The 21,699-nt window shown below is 33.0% G+C and overlaps 1 protein-coding gene across 1 annotated transcript in view; it reads left to right on the top strand.

Moving 5' to 3' along the window:
- Positions 1-21,699, top strand: part of ELP4 (elongator acetyltransferase complex subunit 4) — a 222,650-nt gene that overhangs the window by 88,956 nt on the left and 111,995 nt on the right. The window contains exons 8-9 of the mRNA XM_065943911.1: positions 3,457-3,565; positions 6,482-6,588. Coding sequence (XP_065799983.1) covers positions 3,457-3,565; positions 6,482-6,588 — 216 coding nt within the window. The remainder of the gene's footprint in view (positions 1-3,456; positions 3,566-6,481; positions 6,589-21,699) is intronic.

The raw sequence follows: 21,699 nt of genomic DNA, 5'->3' as shown, positions 1-21,699 counted from the left end.
GTGATATCATTATGCCACGCATGCAAGTATAGCAATTAATTTACTCATACTTCTGAGTTCCGAATATCCTTCTTCAGATGTTCCTTACTGGCAACTATATTGTGTTAACTTCAAAATTAATACAAAAATTATTCACAATTTATGTCTAAATAAGGGATGCACAAATACCTTTACTTCTCCATTTCTAAATAGAGACGTATACTGTACCAAAAAGGTTTCACATCTTAGCTAGTAACATAAAAACACTTGGAATCTTTTAATATGAGAATATAGAAGTTCTAGTTTCAAGATCTCTGCTAAAATCATTATGCTAAAGCTATCTGAATGTTTCGGGTTATAATAAGGCAATTTATTATCCATAGTGTGTTCTTCCTAGAGTGAATTGTTATTATTATGCTTTTAAGGGTTTTTAAAAGCAGTCAATTTTAGATTCTTTTAAATAAATTTACCTACCTTTATCTAAAAGACCATTTAGTATTCATGTTATGATTTGAAAGATCTTCTGGCAAGAGTAGTTTTAAGATATGATTACATCAATATACCACACTCCCTGTGAACCTTGGAGGTAAAGAAGTAACTTCAACACTATTTGAACTTTTGAAAAGTAGGTACATTTACATGCTCAAATATCTTTTATGCTCTTCCAAATAACTGGAAGACTGAAATGAGTTTATAATTAAGATAAAGTTTTATCTCATTCAGAAACTTAGATGTTATTTTCATGTAATTTCTTGTGGTTTTTATTTTATGGACATTTTTCAAATTCTATAGAACTTTCACAATTAATCTTGTTTGCCATATACATAAACTGTTTTCCAAAATTGCTGTGCAGAAAGCAGTAAAGTCACTGTTAAATGTAACTTATTTTATGGTAGTATTAAAAAGTTTATTCTTGTTCTGATACTTCATAGAAGCTTTTAAGATAGAATTTAATTTGTAGTTTATAACTGATGTAAATCTATGGAACTTAGAAGCATAATAAATGAAATATATGAATGAGTTTCTGAGATTTTAAAATCTAGGCTATCTTTATATATTATATTAATTCATTAGTTTTCCTCTGCAAAGTAGACAATTGATTGTTTTAATCCCCCACAGATTTTCTTAAAAAGACTTACAATGTAGACAGATATTACAGTAGAAATAGTTTATTTAGTAAGTTTTAAGGTTAAAGTAAGAAAAGAAATCCTCTTTGAAATAACAAATGTCAAGTTGACCATTTAAATATGCAGGACCTTGCTTATATCCTATTAGAATGGAAGGCTAAATCCATCCTTAAACCTTACAATTTCTATTATTCATAATCATTAAGAAAGCCCCAGTTTATATCACTGAAATTGTAATAGTTGAATTCCAACAGAAATTGACTTTTATCATTTTAGCTTCAGCTATTTAGATACAAAGGCTTAGTCTTCTAGTATAGATAAAAGGAAATCTGACCTTTTTGATTAAGAAATATTGTCAGTAGCCTTTATAAGTGCTTGTTCATCTGAGGGTCCATGACAGGAGTACTCTTCCCAGTTGAGTTTATCCTAAAAATGAAATGATAAGAGTCTGCTGGTTGTTATCTAAGATCCTTCTTAATGGGAGAACCACATGGTTATTCTTCTCCCACTTGTTCTCACCCTCTACAACCAACTCGGCCTTACCCACCCCCACCCCAACATTGTTCAGTCCTCAGCACAATGAATCATTTTCAAGTTGACTCATTGTGAACTGTCTCCCAGCTGTTGGAATGTCTGGCAGACATTTTTGTTTGGGTGAAGAATAACTGGCTGAAACCCAACCTGGATGAGTTTGATATAATGGTCTTTGGCTAAAGAAATATTGAGAGGAGCGTGTTTATGGCCTCTGAAACCCCTGTTATTCCTGGAGTAGGACCATCCCCTGTGGCATAGAACTGAAAGTAAGGGATCAATCTGGATTATTTTCTCACCATTGAATGAAAAATTGCCTTGGAAAAAAATAGGCATTTCCAAATGATGTTTGTTTTTCTATACTTGGTGCCCCTGTGATTGAAAGTATTAAAGACCATTAAGGATAATTATTTTTGCTGCTTCCTTTTAAGAGTTCTAATTCAAAGGCTGTAATATTCTTTTTATAATATACATTTCTACCTACAGAGAAGTTTCAAAGTACTGCCCTAGATGTGAGTTAACTAGTCACTTTAGCGTAATATTTAGTGACAGATTGCTATGTTTTTCAAACCAGGTAACATTGACCAGCCCTCTTTTATTTTTTATTCTTATGTAGTCTTTGTTAAGAGGACTTAAGAAACAGGGGAATACCCATAGCTCAATCGTCAATCACATTTTAAAAAGTGAACGTATGAGTATATTTGGAATTTTCTTCTACAGGGATATAGTATCAGACTGTAAGTTGTCTCAACTGTTTTACATTTCCCATCCTTCTTCAAAAGATTAGTTTTAAAATGGTAGACATTACCAGTGTATGAAATACGAGTTTCAAAGTTATCAAAATTTTATAAGCAACAATTTTTTTCAACTTATCTAGATCTCCAGATCAAACATTTTTCTAAAAATGTTTTTTCTGACCTTTAAAATAATTTACTAACCTATCACCCTATCAAGGGTTATAAGGCAGACTGAATTATATTAAATAAAATAATTCAAGCAAACCTGAAGAGTATTAAATGGTTATATTTTTAATTGTTATATTTGTTATAGCCTTGAAATTCTGGGTATTTTAGACATATTGATGTTTAAAATATGATGTATTTTTATATTACATTATATACACTGTGTACACTGTATTATGTACACTATATTTTATAATGTATTGTTGAGCAGTTCTTTTGGTTCAGGTCTGATTGTGTTGGGAAGAAATAGGGAGGCTACTAGTCTAGTGCTGGTCATCTAACACCTTTTCTTTGCCTTTATTGTTACCCCAGAGCCAAATAGCAGCATCTGGAAAGAAATAATGGAAGACTCCAGAGCTAGTCATGCTGCAGACCCTTCCATGTTTCTAATATGATAACAGAGGACCTCAGCTGTTATAGGGCTGGGACCTGGTCCCAGCTGACAGATGAGAGTGGGACCTTGTCTTCCATATTCTATTTGCTGTATACTGCTTCTGAATCCTAGTGTTTATCAGATTTCTCAATGGACAGTGGGTAATTTGAAAAATAATAGTATGTGAAAATAAAGATAGCTTTGCCTCTTAAGACAAGAGAAAAAGTACTTAACGTTTTCTACAAAAACTAAGGTACACCCCCTCACTCTTCAAATTAGAATAGCATAACTTTGTGGGCTGGAATTTTCAATTAACGGCTTATTTTTCATCCAGTTTCCTGCCCTTGGTAGCTTTAACTTTTAAGTTATTTCTCTGTGTTGATAGTATGTGTTCTGTACAATTTGTCATTGAGATGGCGTAAGGACATTGCCTAGATGCTATATTTTAAATATAACATGAGTGTTTTGTTTCTTTGTTTTACAGAATAAAGCAGTTATTGCTCGTGTTACAAACTTGTCAGATACAGTAGTTGGTCTGGAATCATTTATTGGTTCTGAGAAAGAAACCAACCCATTATATAAGGATTATCATGGTAAGCAACACCTTTTAAGAGTGAAAGGGGCCTGTTCTTGTTGCCTGGAAGAATCTAGACAAATATCTACTGTCATGTAACATGAATTTTATTTTATAATAAATCTGTTGTTAAATGTTTTTTGTTCCTGGCCAGTTTTTTATGGCAGTTTGTCACCAAGCTACATTAACTCTATGAACCATGGTAACTATTTGAAAAGTGTCAAACCCAGATTCTAAGGCATGGCTCAGTCAGAGGTACATTTTGTACCTAAAGTTGCTGTGAAATCAGTCATACTTATTAACCATACTAGAAATAAATATTGTATTAATTATAATAACAGCTGTGTATAGTAGTTTATACTTTACAAAGCTTAACTGTATGATATATAAAATTCATACAGTATTATAGTTAAAAAGTCCCAGTCACATTTTCAGAAAGTGAACATCTTTTATTATATTTGGACTTTGTTCATTTCGTTGTTGGAGTTATGAGCAAATTTTAAAGTATTACTACCCTAGCATAAACACTGGTCAATTAACCAGGCTTTTTACTTTTATTTTTTGAAGATGTTAATAGTGTTTTAGCCATTTGGTTAATTTGGGGATTTTTTTAAAAATAAAAGTTTCTATATAGAACTGTTGAAATAGGATAAGTTTAGTAATTATTCTTATCTTAGCTCTAAACTGAATATAGACTGTGTTAAATAATAGATTTTTATTCGTTTCCTTTTTCTGAGTAAATACTAATTATTTCTATTATTATTGTGAAACTGCTAACTTCCACGGACACCTTAGTCTAAAGACTGAATACCTTATTTGAAGCCTGCTACAAGATCGTGTAAGATTGTGATCGTAGGACTGTGGCAATTTCTACAGTCTATCAAATAAAAAATTCTAAGATACTTATAACCACCAGTGCTTTGAAGAGTTGACATAAAACTTTTTAAAAAATAATGAAATAGCACGTACTAATAGTCAAGTATTTTTTAAAAGGCTAGAAAATATAAACTATGAACACAAAGTATGTAAAATAATTTACCTCATGATCATTGCATAAGAGCACGTGTGGTATCAGCCCAGATTAACCCTCTGTATCATTCACTTACTATGTTACTGTTTACTTTGATAGAAAGAGAGCTATTCAGATTAAACTATTTCCCTTTCTTTTTCTAAAATTTATATTAAGCTGTAATTGATGTATAATATTGTGTTAGTTTTAGATATAGAGCATAGTGTTATGTATATACTGAGAAATTACCACAATAATTTTAGTTAACATCCATTACCACACTAGTTGCACCTTTTTTTCTCTATTAGTGAGAATTTTAAGATTTTCTCTTTTGGCAACTTTTAAATATACGATATGGTATTGTATAGTCACCATGCTGTACTTTATAGCTCCAGGACTTAAGTATCTTACAACTGGATAAAATACGTTATTATTTACATTTTCTTTTAAAACAACTCAAGTTAAACATTACCTTTCTAAGTTATAACTGAATATCATTTATAAGTACGAAGAGTTTATAAGTTTAGTATAATATAAAATGATATTTTATATTCAAAAAATATTATTTTGATTGAAACATTTCAAGGATTGAAAAGCTTTAATTTTTTTGTACTGTACTCTCTGGACTGATTTTTTTTTTTCCCCACAAATTAGTGGGTAGTTCTGATGATCAGTAAAGTTACTATTAATAAGAAGGACCTGAGAATCACTGATTCACTCTGTAAAGCCTCCTGATTTAATAGTTAGCTAAGCAAACACTTACAAGGTTAAAATCGAAATGTGCCAATGTATGGTGTGATTATTTCTAATATATTTTACTAAAAAACTCCATGTGGGATATTTTTAATTTGAATGTAAAAGCTATCTTCTTAATAACACCTTTTGCATTTTCTTAAGTTTAAAAAATTGTCAGATATTTTAGCGATATTTTTGAAGAAGCCGTTTCTAATGGAGGTTGACCTTTTTAAACTAACAGTATATTATTAAGCATCCAAATACACACACACAAAAAACTATATATTGTACTTGAGAAGCAGTTACATAAATAAGATTTATCTAATTTGTTCAAATCTGGCTTTGCCCTCTTCCCCATGTTGAGGGATCAATGTCTTTGGAATGGTGATTTTTAAATATGGGCTGAGTCAGACAGAGAGATGCACTGAAGAATCTTCCATGTCTTCATCTGTGGCAAATGACCCTGAGTTTAGTCAGAAACTGCATTAAGCTGCACAAAAACCATCCAGTGCCCTTGTCAGAAAAAATTAGCAAGTGTTTCTACTGACAAGAGGCCAAAGCTCACGGTTTACCTAGCACTGTTACAAAGCTTGTAACAGCTCCATGAAGCTCTGACATGCCACAGAAATGAGTGTCTTGGGATGGCGTGGGGGTTAATGTTTGATCCTAGAGTGTGCTCTGAAATGTAGTTTTCTTCAGTGGTTTGTTCAAGTCATTAATAAGGTGAATAAAATGAAATACTTTTCATTAGTGCTTCACTGATTATCAGTAACCCATAAGCCTTGTTTTGCTGGCTGCTTACTGGTGCATTTAATAAAATAAAGATCACTCAGTGGTGCCGTGGGCAGCGTGCAAGGTGATAGCCATATTTGCTTACTGTAAATACAAGAGAAAATCACAGACAAGCCAGCTGTAGTTTTGACAAGTATTAAGATCCCTCTTTACATCTGTACTTCTCTACCAAAGTGCAATTAGTTTTCCTCGCACAAGGATTTCTGTTTATCTTATTCTGCCTGATTACTTGAGTATAATCACACCATTTGCTTCATTGCTCCTGGTAGTAAGCTCCAGTTTTAAAAGGGGGAGGATGCTTGTGTGTAAATTTACAGAATTCTGCTGTAAGACTCTTTAATTTATGCATCCAATGACAGCGTGTTTGAATTTTTTTTCTTTTCATTTCCTTTCCACAAGGTCTTATTCATATACGGCAGATTCCTCGACTTAATAACTTGATTTATGATATATCAGATGTCAAAGACTTAGCTTTTAAATTAAAAAAGAAGCTGTTCACCATTGAGGTAAGAGAGAATTTTTATGTTTGAGTTCACAGTCTTGAGGTAAAAGTCTCTCTCTCTCTCTCTTTTTTTTTACTTTAATGCAGTTCATAGGAGATATTTCATGCTAAATATTTTTAAGTTCTTTGGCTGTAACAGAATAATTTATTTTAGACTATTCTTTTTTGCCTTTTATTCTAATGGTATATCAGAAGAGTACAGCAAAAATGATTTTCTTTTAAATGTCTGTTAAAAGTAAGCTCCAAACTTACATGGTAAGTATGATATGCATATTTCCAAGGCATTCAAAAGCATATTTAATTAAATGTTAATGAGCTGTGCTTATTTATGTGTGGAATGTGAATGATACCCACAATTGTGTATGCCGAAGAATAGAGGATTCTTATCTACATTCTAAAAGCAGGTTTCTTTACTATTCGTGAAATCATCATTCTGCTTTCTGTGCTGAATAAAACAAAGTATAATTTACACTAGTGTCTTTAAGTAAATTTTCTACAGAAACTTAAACATTTTTTGTGACTTTTATGCCAGCAATAGTGACAGAAAGTAGTAGTACAAAAGATTTATTTCAACTTAATCTTGCTAAAGAGCAAATGAACATAGCACTATTAAGCAATTAAAGTTGACGTATTTATTAACGAAATAAATGCTCAGAAGAGAGAGAGAGAGATGGCTTTTGGGTGATGTGATAGTTATCAGTATAGTCGGTGCAATTTTTTTTTTAAACAAAGACATAAAACAGCCAAGCAGCCTTGACAAACCATTTTGTTTAATCTCTTTTCAAATGAAAAGCTCTTAAGCAGGCCACTTGTCTTAACTGCTTGAAACCATAAAAAGAGAGAATTGCCACCAATAAATTAGCATATTTTTAACTTCATCACCAAATGATGGTCAATGTGCCTTGGCACTGCTTTGGTGTTTGGGACTTCACCCTTAAGTGACCATTCTGGCCCTTTTTTGACCCTCTGCCCTCTTTAGCTGGCCACTTGATAAGGTAACTTAATGGTTCTCTCTCTTTTTCTCTTTCCCTTCACATTTGCAAGTAGCACTAACCTATAAATCATTGTAAGGGCCCTATCCAGTGACAAATTAATGTGCCCTCCTCCTAATTAATGGTCATCAATGTCCTTAATTATCTAATCCTATTGAGAGCAGTTAATAGTTAATCAGGCAGCCAGTTCTTCAAGCAGGTCATCTCTGCAGGAGTGTTGGAAGTTTCTCATCTGGGGATACTCCCTTCAAAAGCCACTTAAAGCCAAAAGAAGGAGAGTGTAGAAATAGTGATTCTTGAGCTAATTTGCCTTAGTTCTCGAAAGGAACCATTGAAATGGAACCCAACACTGTAATTGTTCAATACTGCTTCAGTTTTCCTGACAGAATGTTGAGTAATTTACCATAATACTGCTAGCACTTTTAGAAGGATAAAGTTAACAGTAGTTAGCATCACAAGGAAAGCATGCCTCCTCATTTTCTTTTAGGTTGAATTTATATATTTAATGAAAGATGTAAGATTTTTTTCTTCATGTGGCACTGTTCTCCCAAGATGAATATTCTGATAACCAGGTCTAAGGTATCATGTCTGTCACCAGACAAACTAAGCAACAAGAATCCCTAGTGAAAAAAATGTTGCACCCAGAGAAGATGGTTAGCACAGTAATATGAATTCATAAAAATATGAATGCTTATTCCCTCCCTCTCTCTCTCACACATACACACACATAAAACTGGGTCTTATTTCATTGGTGAGGGAGTAGAAATAAAGGACTTATATAATGTCAAGTGGGACCTTTCCTTTGAATAACTTTAGGTTCTCATAGTGACTATATGTTGCCACTGGAGCTGATAAAAGATCTAGGTTTCTGTTCTGTTACTCTCTCTTCCCACTATTCTAAACTAAGAGAACCAATATAATTGGTCACCCTATGATTTGGAACCAGTATTTGAAAACAAAACAGAAGTAGGTGGTAGTTCTTTTTAAAGTTAATACTCAGTACACTTGATCAAATCCTTTACCTTTTGGGCTTTTAACCTAATGAATATGGTTTTTTCTTAAGTATAGAAATAAAAGTGAAACATATTGTAAGTATTTTGTTTATGCCATAACATTCAATTTAGTAAGTAGAAAAAATACAATTAAAGAATCAAAGCTAACAGAAGTACATACATACAGGATAAAATCATATACTTTTAAATATAGCACTAAACTATATGTTATAAAATGCATATGGAAATAGGTAGGAAATCTTACAGGTGCTGGAAGGATTCCTTTATCAAATGACAGTGTTTTAATATGCTCAACAAATAAATATCTTTTAAATCTGCCTCAATATTTAAAAAATGAGGAGATGTACACTATACTAGTGTGTAAAGTTTGAGGCTCTAATGCGCCAGACATTGAATCCATGTCTTACTTTCAGAAGGAACGGTGGTTTTAGCGGGTAAAGCAAAAATAACTTAGTTCTGATTCCATGCAGGTAGATTTGTTACATGTTGGAATTTACTGTGAGTAACATGGTCTCAAAAGGTGGCACAAGTGGAAATTAGGGGCAAAAGAAACAAGTAAAAACCCTCATGTCTATTTTTAGCATCCCCTTTCTTTGATTTATTAAATCATTGCCTTTTTTACGTATGAAAACTGAATATGTTTTTATAACAGCTACCCAGGGCCTCTAACAGTAGAGCAACTTTAATCAATAATCTCTAATTTCTTTGAGTGATTTGAAGAAGGCAAAAGAAAATTTCTTCCTTGTCGGAGCATGTATTGGTATTTGTCCAGATTCAGGTGGGAGCATTTGTCTAATCACAGTAAATTTTTACTGATACTTAGTATTCATCAATTATGAAGTTGTATAAATTAGACGCCCTACCAAAACAACAGCAGAATCATATCTTTAGTGATGACCCTAAAATCCTAGGATGCAGTCTGAATAAGTAAAAGAGAAAGTTTAAAGTTGATTCAACATGGCTTCCGGTTAAAAGAAAAAGCTTTCCAATTCTCTGAATGTTGATAATCTTTGTAAATCATACATAGTAATTCTCTAGCAAATATGATCAGCATATTTGATTAACCATAATAAACTATTTATTTCTTGACCTTACCATAGCTCCATTCAATTGTAGTTAGCATTTGTTAAGCCTTTATTGCATACCCCGCACTATTCTGGCTTATTATATTTTCTATATTGTGATTAAATATTTTATATGAAAAGGCTTTAAAAGGTATAATAATAGACAAGATATATAGAAACTGTGTCTTTTTCATCTTTATATTTATCTGTCCCCAAACTAAGAAGAGTCATAGGCTTAGTAGTATAAAATCTTTGCTGAAATATATGTAATGTAGATAAATTGTAGAGTTTAAAGAATAGCCCAAATAATGCAGCTATAAATATTGTGTATGTTCCACTAGTCAGGTGACCTATAAACACTACCTTTTCAGTTAAGTTCTATAAAATGTATAAATTGGTTATATAACTTCACTTCCAAGCTGAAATAACCACTTAGATTTGTAGCTTTTCAGTTTCTGTAATTTTCTCTAAGGCTTCTCTAACATTGGGATCCTCATTAACCAGTTTTCTGTCTGTATTAGTAATTATGGTGCAATTATAGTACCTAAGAGATTTGGTAGGATTTGAAATGTGACTGCATTTAATTTGATGACATCATAAGATTAGCATTTTTGCCTGAGTTTAATATTATTGTACTGTTTTAATTTTGTATTGTTCAGCTTGGTCATATCTTAACACACTCTAGTAATCAAGTTTTCTAGTATAAATGATAATAATGTGTTATTATGTTAGATCCAGATTCTATTAAGGTTATTACAAACATGTTTTCTGCTTTGGTGATGGGACTGTTTTCCAGCTCTAAGATTCGGTGTTTTGAAGCTCACATCAGGAAGTGCAGTTACAGGGGTACACTGAAATAAGCAAAAGACTTAAACTATTCACTGCAAATTTTCAATATAAGGGTAAACAATACTTACATAGCCTTTTAATTGGTTCAAAAATAGTATCATAAATATCATATTTTGTATGCTAAATGAATACTAAAAGTTCAGAAAAATCAAAGTAAATCAGCTTTACTCAAAGTTGTCTCTTATACTTTGCCCCTAATTCAGCATACAGGACCTTCAGCACTTCTCCAATCACCAAGAACTTTTTCTCTCAGAATAATTAATTAACTGGCATTTATTAGCTGTTATTTTTACATACTTAGTAGATTTATTCTTAAGTATTAAGACCAGAATAGTATTTGCCATCCATATAAATTTGCCTTATACTAATAGTATAGTATACTTGATACGATTCAGTAGAATTTTTTTGAAATTTTTTACATATTAGAAAAGCATAGGCTTTTGCAAACTACAAGCATGTCAGTCACTATGACAACCTTAGAAAATTTAGAGCGTTGCATGCTATCTTTGGCCCTAGGTTTCCTTACTCCCCTACTTCTTTTTAACAGCTTTTCCTGTTTTTAAATGAGAAGTAGAAAGATGAGAGCATGCTTACCATATCTAGAGGTAGGGAGAAGGGATAGTTACGTGTCAGTTCACAGTTATGTCACTAAAATTTAACAAGTAGAAACAGGACTTCCCTGGCTGTCTAGTGGTTAAGACTTCACCTTCCAATGCTGGAGGTGCAGGTTCAATCCCTAGTTGGGGAGCTAAGATCCCACGTGCCTCATGGCCAGAAAACCAAAGCATAAAACAGAAGCAGTTTTGTAACAAATTCAGTAAAGTCTTTAAAGATAGTCCACATCAAACAAAAGCTTTAAAAATAAATAGTCAAACATATATTTGTGGCTCAGGAGCATTATTAAGTTGTAGTATCATGAACCATGTAGTAAACCATGTAGTAAAAGGTAAACCTTTCTGATAATGATGCCCTGCACAAGTAGTAATTGGTATTTCAAATCCCAAATATACTACAGTCAGCAAAAGAAAACCAAAGTGGAACATAGACATCTAGTCATATAGATAAAATCATCTGTCAAAAGTAAACCCAAATTAACATTCTGTAACAGAAATATTTTATACTGTCCACATCTTAATGTTCATTTTATTACCATCTCCATATTTGCACTTTCATTCTCAAGTGATGTAGACATACAGTAATATCAGATAGGTCTCACAGATTCTCCAGAAGCTGGGTTACTATTCTGCTCTATATATTTCACACATCACAGTGAGCCTATCAAAAGTGCATACCACCTTAAGAGGAACACAGTTTTGAGACTCTGTCTAATCCTATTTCTTCCCACTTTGGAATCTTAATTAGAAGAGATAAGAGGAAGAAAAAAAACATCATTTAACTAAATTATTGTCCTGAATCTGTAGCAAAAGGTATAATCCGCAATTGGGCCAATTAGTGAAGCCCATAGTTAGCTATGCTGCAGCGAACAATTTGATTAGATCTGACACCATCCTAGTTCCCACTGTTGTTTTGCCAGGTATGATGGTCAGACTTCAAAGAGCTTGAGGCATCAGCAGGGCAAGGTTTGGAGGCCAGCTTAGGTCCGGTCGTTAATCTCTCTGCTAAAACCACAGCAGCTCTCACACAAAACAAGCTTACACGACACAATCATGCGGTATTAAAGTTAGGCTTGAGTCATGTCAATTTGCCTTTGATTTTTTGATGATTGACCAAAGATGGCTACATGACTAGACACATGCTAAAAGTATACTGATTAGGTAAGTTCCCAAAATATTTGAAGTATTTTTTAACTTCCTATATAAATGTTGTGAAAGCTTATTCCCTTTGATCAAACTTCCAAAGTAATAGTACTGTATTGGGGAGCGGGGTGGGAATGAGTGTTTCTTACTGGCAGCATGAATCCCAAACTTTTCACTTACTGCTTCATGAAAATTTGTCTTTACATTAATAATTCTTTCAAGAGAAATGTAAAAGGAAATTGTTTCTAAGTGGTAAGTTTTTTAAAAATCTATTTCATGCTTTGAAAGAAAGAACATTTTTCCCTGAGTCATTTATGTTCACTGACAATTTTTCTGAAATTTCTTTATAATTATTTTCCACTTATATGTTGAGTAAAGTGCCCTTCCAGGATGTGATTGCATAAGTGTTCTTTTCTCTGCATTCTGATTTGTTGGAATATTGCAGCAATAGTGACATGTTTCCATTCTGAGAAAAGCCTAAGGCGACTTTAGTATTATTCCAAATGATTGAAGCTGCCATCTTGCTGACTTTCCCTTAGGCAGCATAAGGCCTGTTTGCTTTTGTGTTCATTTCACATACTTCCTGTGAGCTGGGCTGGCAGAACATCAGTGCTTCTTTTGGCAAGGAAGACTAAACTCATGTTTGGCTATTCCATATCTTAAAGTTTCTTTATGGTCATCAACACCTAAGATATTAAACTTAAAATTAATTACATCAAATGAGTCCTGTTTCTTTGAGAGATACTTTTAAATATTGTATGACACCTTGACTGTGAATCATTTTTATGTAAAAATGGTCCTTTGATAAATTGAACTTAAGGTCTGATATTGCACTTTCCACTAATTTTATATTAATTCATATGATATTTTACTTCAGAAATTTAAGGAAAGCATATATTTGAATAGTGAGATAGTTGCATAAAGCAAATGTCAAATACTTCGAATCTTGCCCAATAGTCTTCAGTCTCTGTGTCTCTGCTAAGGATTTTGTGGGACTTGCAGTGCAGTAATCCCCTCTTTGAGATCAGGATGATATAGATTCAGCATCCCCTCAAAGTGCAAAGAGAAAAAGATATCCTCCTTCCTAACTTTTGCAGATAGAAACATTTCAGTATGTATTTATGATATGGCTCCAGGAAAATTATATTGCAATACTTCAAGAAATTTTTTAAAGCCTTTGTAGAATTGCTGTAGCAGAATTCATCCAGTTTACATGTTACTCCCTAAAACCTTTCCTCCCACAATTGTTATTTATAGTGTCTAAGAAAGACAGAAAAAGTAGATAGAAAATGATGACAAATCATGACTGTCCCGTTTCATCAACTAAATGCATATTTATGTTCCTAGAATGTAAGAACATATACTTTATTAACATATCCTCCAAGATACTTGGAAGGGTAAGATATATATCAGTTCAGTTCAGTCACTCAATCGTGCCTGACTCTTTGCAACCCCATAGACTGTAACACGCCAGGCCTCCCAACTCCCAGAGCTTGCTCAAACTCATGTCCATCGAGTCGGTGATGCTGTCCAACCATCTCATCCTCTCAACCTCGTCCCCTCCTCCTCCCGCCTTCAGCATTTCCTAGCATCAGGATCTTTTCCAATGAGTCAGTTCTTTGCATCAGGTGGCTGTTTTGGAGCTTCAGCTTCAGCATCAGTCCTTCTAATGAATATTCAGGACTGATTTCCTTTAGGATTGACTCCTTTGATCTCCTTGCAGTCCAAGGGACTCTCAAGAGTCTTCTCCAACACCAGTTCAAAAGCATCAGTTCTTCGGTTCTCAGCTTTCTTTATGGTCCACCTGTGATATCCATACATGACTACTGGAAAAACCATAGCCTTGACTAGATGGACCTTTGTTGGCAAAATAATGATTTTGCTTTTTAATATGCTGTCTAGTTGGTCATAGCTAGTCTCTCACTGTTCCCATTGTTTCCCCATCTACTTCCCCATCTGTTATATATGTTAAGATATATATAACAGAGTTTAATAAATATGATATCCATGAACTTCGTGATAGATTAAATTATGGTAGCTTTGAGGATACTGTTATACCAAAAACATCATTTGTCCTTCTTCAGTGTCTTTGTACAGCAAATGTCCAGAATATTCATTCCTCCTTCCCTTTTATGGCTTTCTCTTATCAATGGATTATAGATTAGATATTTCAATCATCCTCTTAGAGAAGTCTTCCCTCACTGGACTATCTGAAATACTCGCTCAATTATACTCTATATTACCTTATTTTAATTCACAGTGTAACACTTATTCATGGGATTCTCTAGGCAATAATAATGGAGTGGGTTGCCATGCCCTCCTCCAGGGGATCTTCCCAACCCAGGAATCGACCCATGTCTCTTGCATTGGCGGCGGGTTCTATACCTCTAGTGCCACCTGGGAGGCCCATATTTATATGAGCCTCTTGATGAAAATGAAGAGACTCTTGATGAAAGTGAAAGAGGAGAGTGAAAAAGCTGGCTTAAAACTCAACATTCAAAAACTGAAATCATGGCATCCGGTCCCATCACTTCATGCAAATAGATGGGGAAACAATGGAAACAGTGAGAGACTTTATTTTCTTGAACTCCAGAATCACTGCAGATGGTAATTGTGGCCATGAAATTAAAAGACAAGCTCCTTGGAAGAAAAGCTATAACCAACCTAGACAGTATATTAAAAAGCAGAGACATTACTTTGCTGACAAAGGTCTGTCTAGTCAAAGCTATGGTTTTTCCAGTAGTCTTGTGTGGATGCGAGAGTTGGGCTATAAAGAAAGCTGAGCACTGAAGAACTGATGTTTTGAACTGTGGTGTTGGAAAAGATTCTTGAGAGTCCCTTGAACTGCAAGGAAATCCAGCCAGTCAATCCTTAAGGAAATCAATCCTGGGTATTCATTGGAAGGACTGATGCTGAAGCTGACATTTTTGTCCTTTGGCCACCTGATGTAAAGAACTGACTCATTGGAAAATACCCTGATGCTAGGAAAGATTGAGGGCAGGACAGGAGGAGAAGAGGGCGACAGTGGATGAGATGATTGGATGGCATCACCAACTCATGGACAATAGTTTGAGTAAGCTCTGGGAGTTGTTGATGGACAGGGAAGCCTGGTGTGCTGTAGTCCATGGGGTCGCAAAGAGTTGGACACGACTGAGCGACTGAACTGATACATATATGTACGGATAAACACAAGTGTATGTGTGTGTGTATATATACATGCATATTTATATATAATCTTTTAACATTCAAGTTAAAAGTTCTTTCATTTCTAGCAAGCATTTCTACTCTATTTTTATAAAATACGTTATGAAAATCAAACTGGTTTATCTTAGCATTTCTCTTATATAATATTTTTCTGTATTATGTGTATATGTGTTTACATATTAGGTTAGCAAGATTGTTCTTTCCTCATTTTTTACTTATTTCTTCTGTATGGTAGAAGTTTTTAATAGAAAAATTAACTTGCAAATAATATAAAACCATTTACTGAAAGACTATTCTCATCTGTAGGATTTCTATATCTTAGTGAAATGAGGTGGGGAAAGCATTCTGTAAAGGAAATAATGGCTCCCATATTCTAGTATTGATATGGTTCAAAAAATGTTCCAGATTTTATTACAATATATTATTATTGTATCCACTTATGTTCTACATTAAGGTACTCTTTTTGTAATTAAAGTATAATTGACATCATTCAGGTACTTTAACAAATATTAAATTGCTCAGTTACTATGTTTTTATATTTTATATTTTTCTAAATTATTTTAATATATTATCTTTGGAGCATCAAAAATTATCTTGTGATAATTAAGGTACATACAACTTTTATAGTAAGAGTCAACCAAATTCAATTTTTCAAAAATTAAAAAAAAATTTTAATTTTGCCTCCCCTCTTATTATAACTGGTTCTAATGAAGTTTTGATGCATTCATACTAAAACCTTTTTTTTCTGTTGCAAATGTTTCATTTATTGGAAATTCTTTGAATACCACCTTTAGGCAAAACTAAACAAAATCTTATGGTCACAATATATTTTCCTCTTTTATAAATTAATATTACTAAAAAAAAGTTTTCTACAGTTTAATAATAAGAAATTGTTTTGCTCATTAAGGAAACATAAGATTAAATATAAATTATTAATTTTTAAAAGGTAAGATTTGGGGGACAATAGTAAATAATTAAGAGAAACTGAGGTGTAATGAAAATGCCTTTGGCCGCACAACTAGTAAAGTAGTTCTCTTATTTAAGCAGAAATTAAAATTTTGTAGTTATTACTGTCATAACTCTGTTCCACTGTAGACATTTCATAGAGGAGCCTGTCCAGGTTCTTTGTATGTGGTACAGTGAAGTTCACTGAACTGTTTTGTCAGGTACTGTCAAGTCAGCCCACCATTGTTGTAGAGAATCAAACTAAATCATTTTGGCATGAGCCTTCCAGATATAAGACACCCAATATGAATGGTTTAATGAAATTGAGTATTTAGTTTCAACTTTTTATAAGAATGTCAAAAATATATAGCAGTCATTCAAAAATTTCTAGAGTAAATCAGTCAAAATATCTGACCCTATACTTTATTGAAAGTTTATTTTGAATATCACCACTTAATATGAATAACCGTTGGAATGTATTTGGATGTGTTTTGTTAGGTATATAATTCCTCACTATACATTTTAATGTAGTAGAAGTTCCAATTGTATAGTCATTTGATAAAAAGAGAGGGGGTATTTTTAACTACAATTAAAATTTTCTCATGTGAAAAATAAAACTGTTATCAAGTTTAACTATTTTTGTCTCCAGAAGCTATTATCAAAAACAGTTGTATTTGATTAGATTTTAGGAGTTTATAAGAATTATTTATGAATGTTCTAAATGTTTAATTCTTATATAATTAGAAAAATAGCTTATCTTTATGATCAAATTACTTAAAATGTATCCTTATAGCGTAGACTTAGTTAAATGCCTCAAAATTTTTATTTACGCATTTTGAGAGAGGAAATTTTTTGTTGATATTCCTGCTCAATAACCTAAGAAATATTTTACCAACTTATACTGTAGCTATGGTTTAGCACTGAAAAAGCTTTTAACACAAAGCCTCTTGGTGCAATTAAAGGTCACTTGTACGTATTATAATAGGCTACTCATTTACAAGATCTTTGTGAAGGGTCAATGCTATAGCATGAAATGGATTGCCCTTGGTGAGCCTGTAAATAAATGTGTCAACTTATCTTGTATTCAGTGGGCAAGGAAGAAAACTAACACAATACTAATCTATTAATGTTTTTATAAACAGCTGCTAAAATGTTGAGCAAAACCAAATGCACTAGTGCTATATTCTTGACATAAATAATTATAGAAAATTGTTAGAGTATATAACTATAGTTTTTAAGGGAAATTGCACACATACACAATACACACAAACACACATCCACAAACACACACACTTTTTAATTAAATATATGGATCTTATTGAGGTATAGAAAAAACACAGCACAGTGGTTGTGTTCAAATGACCTTTACCATAAAGCTAACATGTCTCAAAGTGGCTAAGTTGTACTTAATCCCTTTTTTCTGTATTGAAGTTCAAAACTTGTCAGAGATAGGTATAAAAAAGGAATCAAACTGGATAGCGATTTATTTCAGTTATCTTTTATAGTATTTCTCTTAGGGGAGAAAAGCAGTTGGGCAGAAAACATATTCATAATGATCTGTGCTAATCGAATTTAGTCACCTGATCTTTCAGTAAATTAAAGCTTTAGAATAAAAATAAAAGTAATGATGAAGATACTTCATGTAAAAAATTATTTTATAATAATTTTAATATACTTGTATTTTGCTTATTTTATATATGTATTTATGAGCTCTATGTAGTTTTTTATCCTCAAAATAATGTCAAATTAGTAAATACACAACACACACACACACACACACACACACACACACACACACACACACACACACACAAATGAAATAAATTTAACCAGCGCTTTCTAGGTTCTACCGTCTGAATTTGGCCACTCAGACACACAGCAATTTGGGGCTTCCCCGATCATTCAGACACACAACTACCCACTCCTAATTTTCTTTCCAGTTGCTGTGTACTATCAAAAATGAAAAATATTTAAATTTATAGTCAGTGCCAAAATAAATCTTCTGAGTCAAACAAAAATAATTTAACAATGGGTTTGAATCAAGAATCAAATGATAGGGACTTCCCTGGTGGTCCAGGGGTTAAGAATTCACCTTCCAAAACAGGAAATGTAGGTTTGATGCCTAGTTGGGGAACAAAGATCCCACATATACCACAGGGCAACTAAACCTACAACTAGAGAGCCCATGTGCCACAACTAAGACCTGATGTAGCCAAATAAATATTTTTTTAAATAATCAAATGGTAACAATAACCTTTAATAATCTATAAGACTGATTGGTCTATAAAAATACTAAGGCTGTTCAGTGAGGCCAGTTAAGTAAGTAGCCAGGAATAGCTTTGACTCAGGTAATCCTTTGATTTGTTTTTGTTGTCATACTTCTTCAGCACAGTGGAAACACCGGCTTAACCATTGTTTGTAAAGTATGGAAGCTTTGGGCAAATTAATTCATTTAGGGGCATAAATGCTTTAAAATCATGTCTGTTTTACTCATCACAATATCCCCTTTTCATAGTGCATGATTGTGTAGGTCCTCAAAAAATATTAAATAAATGACTGAACAAATGAATGTCCTCTTGACAGTGCTCAAAACAATTGAAGGTGGGTCTGTAAAAATCTCACAATTTCAGACTACATATAATAGTCTGATAATGCTAATGTTTCCATAAATGCTTATTATTGAGCCTAAGGCTAAGTAAAATAGCCTTCCAAAAATATTAGCTACCAAAAAAAGTTAGCTAAAAAATATAGTGGATCATTATTGCTGAAATAAAGTAGAACTGCATTCCTCAAAAATACTAGACAGGAAATGATAAGATACAATTTTTAGTTAATAAAATGTGGTCTTCTGTTTGAGTCATGATTTCATTGTCATTTTATTGCCCTTTGAAGATTATTTTGAATGCTTCATCTTAAAAAATGTATGATAATAAACATTCCATAAATATCAGTAAGTTTTCCAACCTGATTCCTTAAGAGGACTACTGGATTCAGACTAAATTTGTAAAAACCCTCCAAAACTGAGAGGAAACAATCCTAATTTCCGGGTTTAAAGTCCCTATACCTTTTAACCCCATTTGACCCTTTAAGTAACTGTTTATATGTCTGGTCTTCTCTGGCCTAATATGTTTTATTTTATTTTATTTACTTTATTGCCTAATATGTTTTCCTGGCTTATCACACAAAAATATTGTAAAGATTTTTAAGACTTATGAGTTAGGAATAAAATAATTATGTACAATGGAAGTTGAATACAGCATTTTGGATATTCTCCAGCTCATATTTAAATACACATTGGCAGTAAAGCAACTAATGTCACTTCCATAATAACAAAATCTGTAACTATCATTACTGAAGAATCATCCCATTGACCTCTTTGTGCACATGAAGCTGACAAGGACCAATCTAGTTCTTTAGTTTGGCTTAAGAATTTTCTCCTGGGAAACCATTGTGGTCCAGATAGAAATTTAAGGACAGTTATATTCAGAAGAGCTTTACACTGTGTAATTTATAACTGAATGCACTTCGTTCACATGTCCTAGTGTCTTAATGTGTAATTCAGTCAAGAAACAGAAATATATGTATATTTCCAAAATATATTTTGGAAATGTGATGTCTCATGGTGCCATAAATACAGGCCATTTCTTTGCTTTAGCATTCAATCATTATAACACTCCCATCATTTTATTAGAAGGGTTCTTATGCTTTGCTCCATGTAAAATTAGGGAAGTAAAAGACTTTTACTTAAAAGCCTGAAAGTAAATTTAAAAGTTTAAAATCAACTGTGACCCTGATGCTTTAAAGCATGAGGGTGGCAAACTTTGGTCTGTGGGCCAAGTCCAACCCCATAATTTTTTAAAATTAACATTACTGGAACACAGCCAGACCTTTTTGTTTATGTATTGGCTATGGCAACTTTCACACTATACCATTAAGATCTTATGGCATACAAGGCCAAAAATAGTTCAGTTCAGTTCACTCAGTCATGTCCGACTTTTTGCAACCCCACGGACTGCAGCGTGCCAGGCTTCCTTGTTCATCAACAACTCCCGGAGCTTACTCAAACTCATGTCCATCGAGTCAGTGGTGCCACCCAACCATCTCATCCTCTGTCTTCCCCTTCTCCTCCTGCCTTCAATCTTGCCCAACAGCAGGGTCTTTTCAACTGAGTTGGTTCTTTATATCAGGTGGCCAAAATATTGAAGTTTCAACTTCAACATCAGTCCTTCCAATGAATATTCAGGACTGATTTCCTTTAGGATTGCAGTCTAAAAATATGTACTGTCGGGTCATTTATAGAGAAAGTTTGCTGTAAAGAAGAACCCCTACTTGAGAAGGCTGCATACTCTCAAGAATATTTATGGAGAGAATTGTCAATTAGGGGATATGATTTGCAGTCTCAAAATTAAGGTCTGTTTGAGTAATAATCGATTACAATCATTTGATGTGTAGTTTGCACTTTCAGAATTAATGCAAGTGTCTCTGAGAAAATACCTAGATTTCTTAAGAGGTTAAAATCAGAAAGAAGTTTAATGTGCTTCAAAGTCAGCTTCTTATTGCATTCACCTGTTTTCCCACCTAGCCACCCTGTCATCATGTGGAACCCACATTCTTAGAGGTAACCCATTTCAGTCTCTGCCAACAGACAGTTGCTAGAAACTACTTTCAAATGCTAAAGCAGTGTCCCACCCATTAAAACTAATTCTGCCTTCTGAAGCTTGTTATTTTGTATATACAATCATTCTATTCATAATGAACACCTAATATGTTCATTAACTATAACTATAGTTATATAACTTTATAACTATAAGGAATAGTTATAATTTATGTGTATATCTTAGTTTTCCTTAAATTTTTATTTTCTTTTTTGAAAAACCCGATTAACCATTTAGTGGTATTTACTGTATGTTTAACTTAGAATCTTAAGCATGGCGCTCATATACTTTTTACAACATCCTTTAGAGGAAACTTTTTTTGAAAAAATAAGTTTTAATTAGAAATATTAAAGTAGTGGTCCTGAATTCTGAAGTACAAAGTCTAAATTACAGATTTCATACAATTTATTAAAGTTTGATGTTTTACTTGTAGCATTTTGAATTCACAAATGGGCTCAAGTAATTAAAAACTATAAAATCAACATTAAATGTGATATTTCAACTTTATTATTATAATCTGATTAGTTTACTATACATTAAGTTGATAAAAATGTAGCATTAAGCTTTTGATAACTGAATAATAAGAGCATACATATATATTTCTCACAAGTATTAATTTTATCAGTGAAGGATACC

The sequence above is a fragment of the Muntiacus reevesi genome, chromosome 9, assembly GCF_963930625.1.
Source record: "Muntiacus reevesi chromosome 9, mMunRee1.1, whole genome shotgun sequence".
Taxonomy (NCBI): Eukaryota; Metazoa; Chordata; class Mammalia; order Artiodactyla; family Cervidae; genus Muntiacus; species Muntiacus reevesi.
Note: the sequence above shows the minus strand (reverse complement) of the source record. Positions and strands in the feature narration are given on the sequence as shown.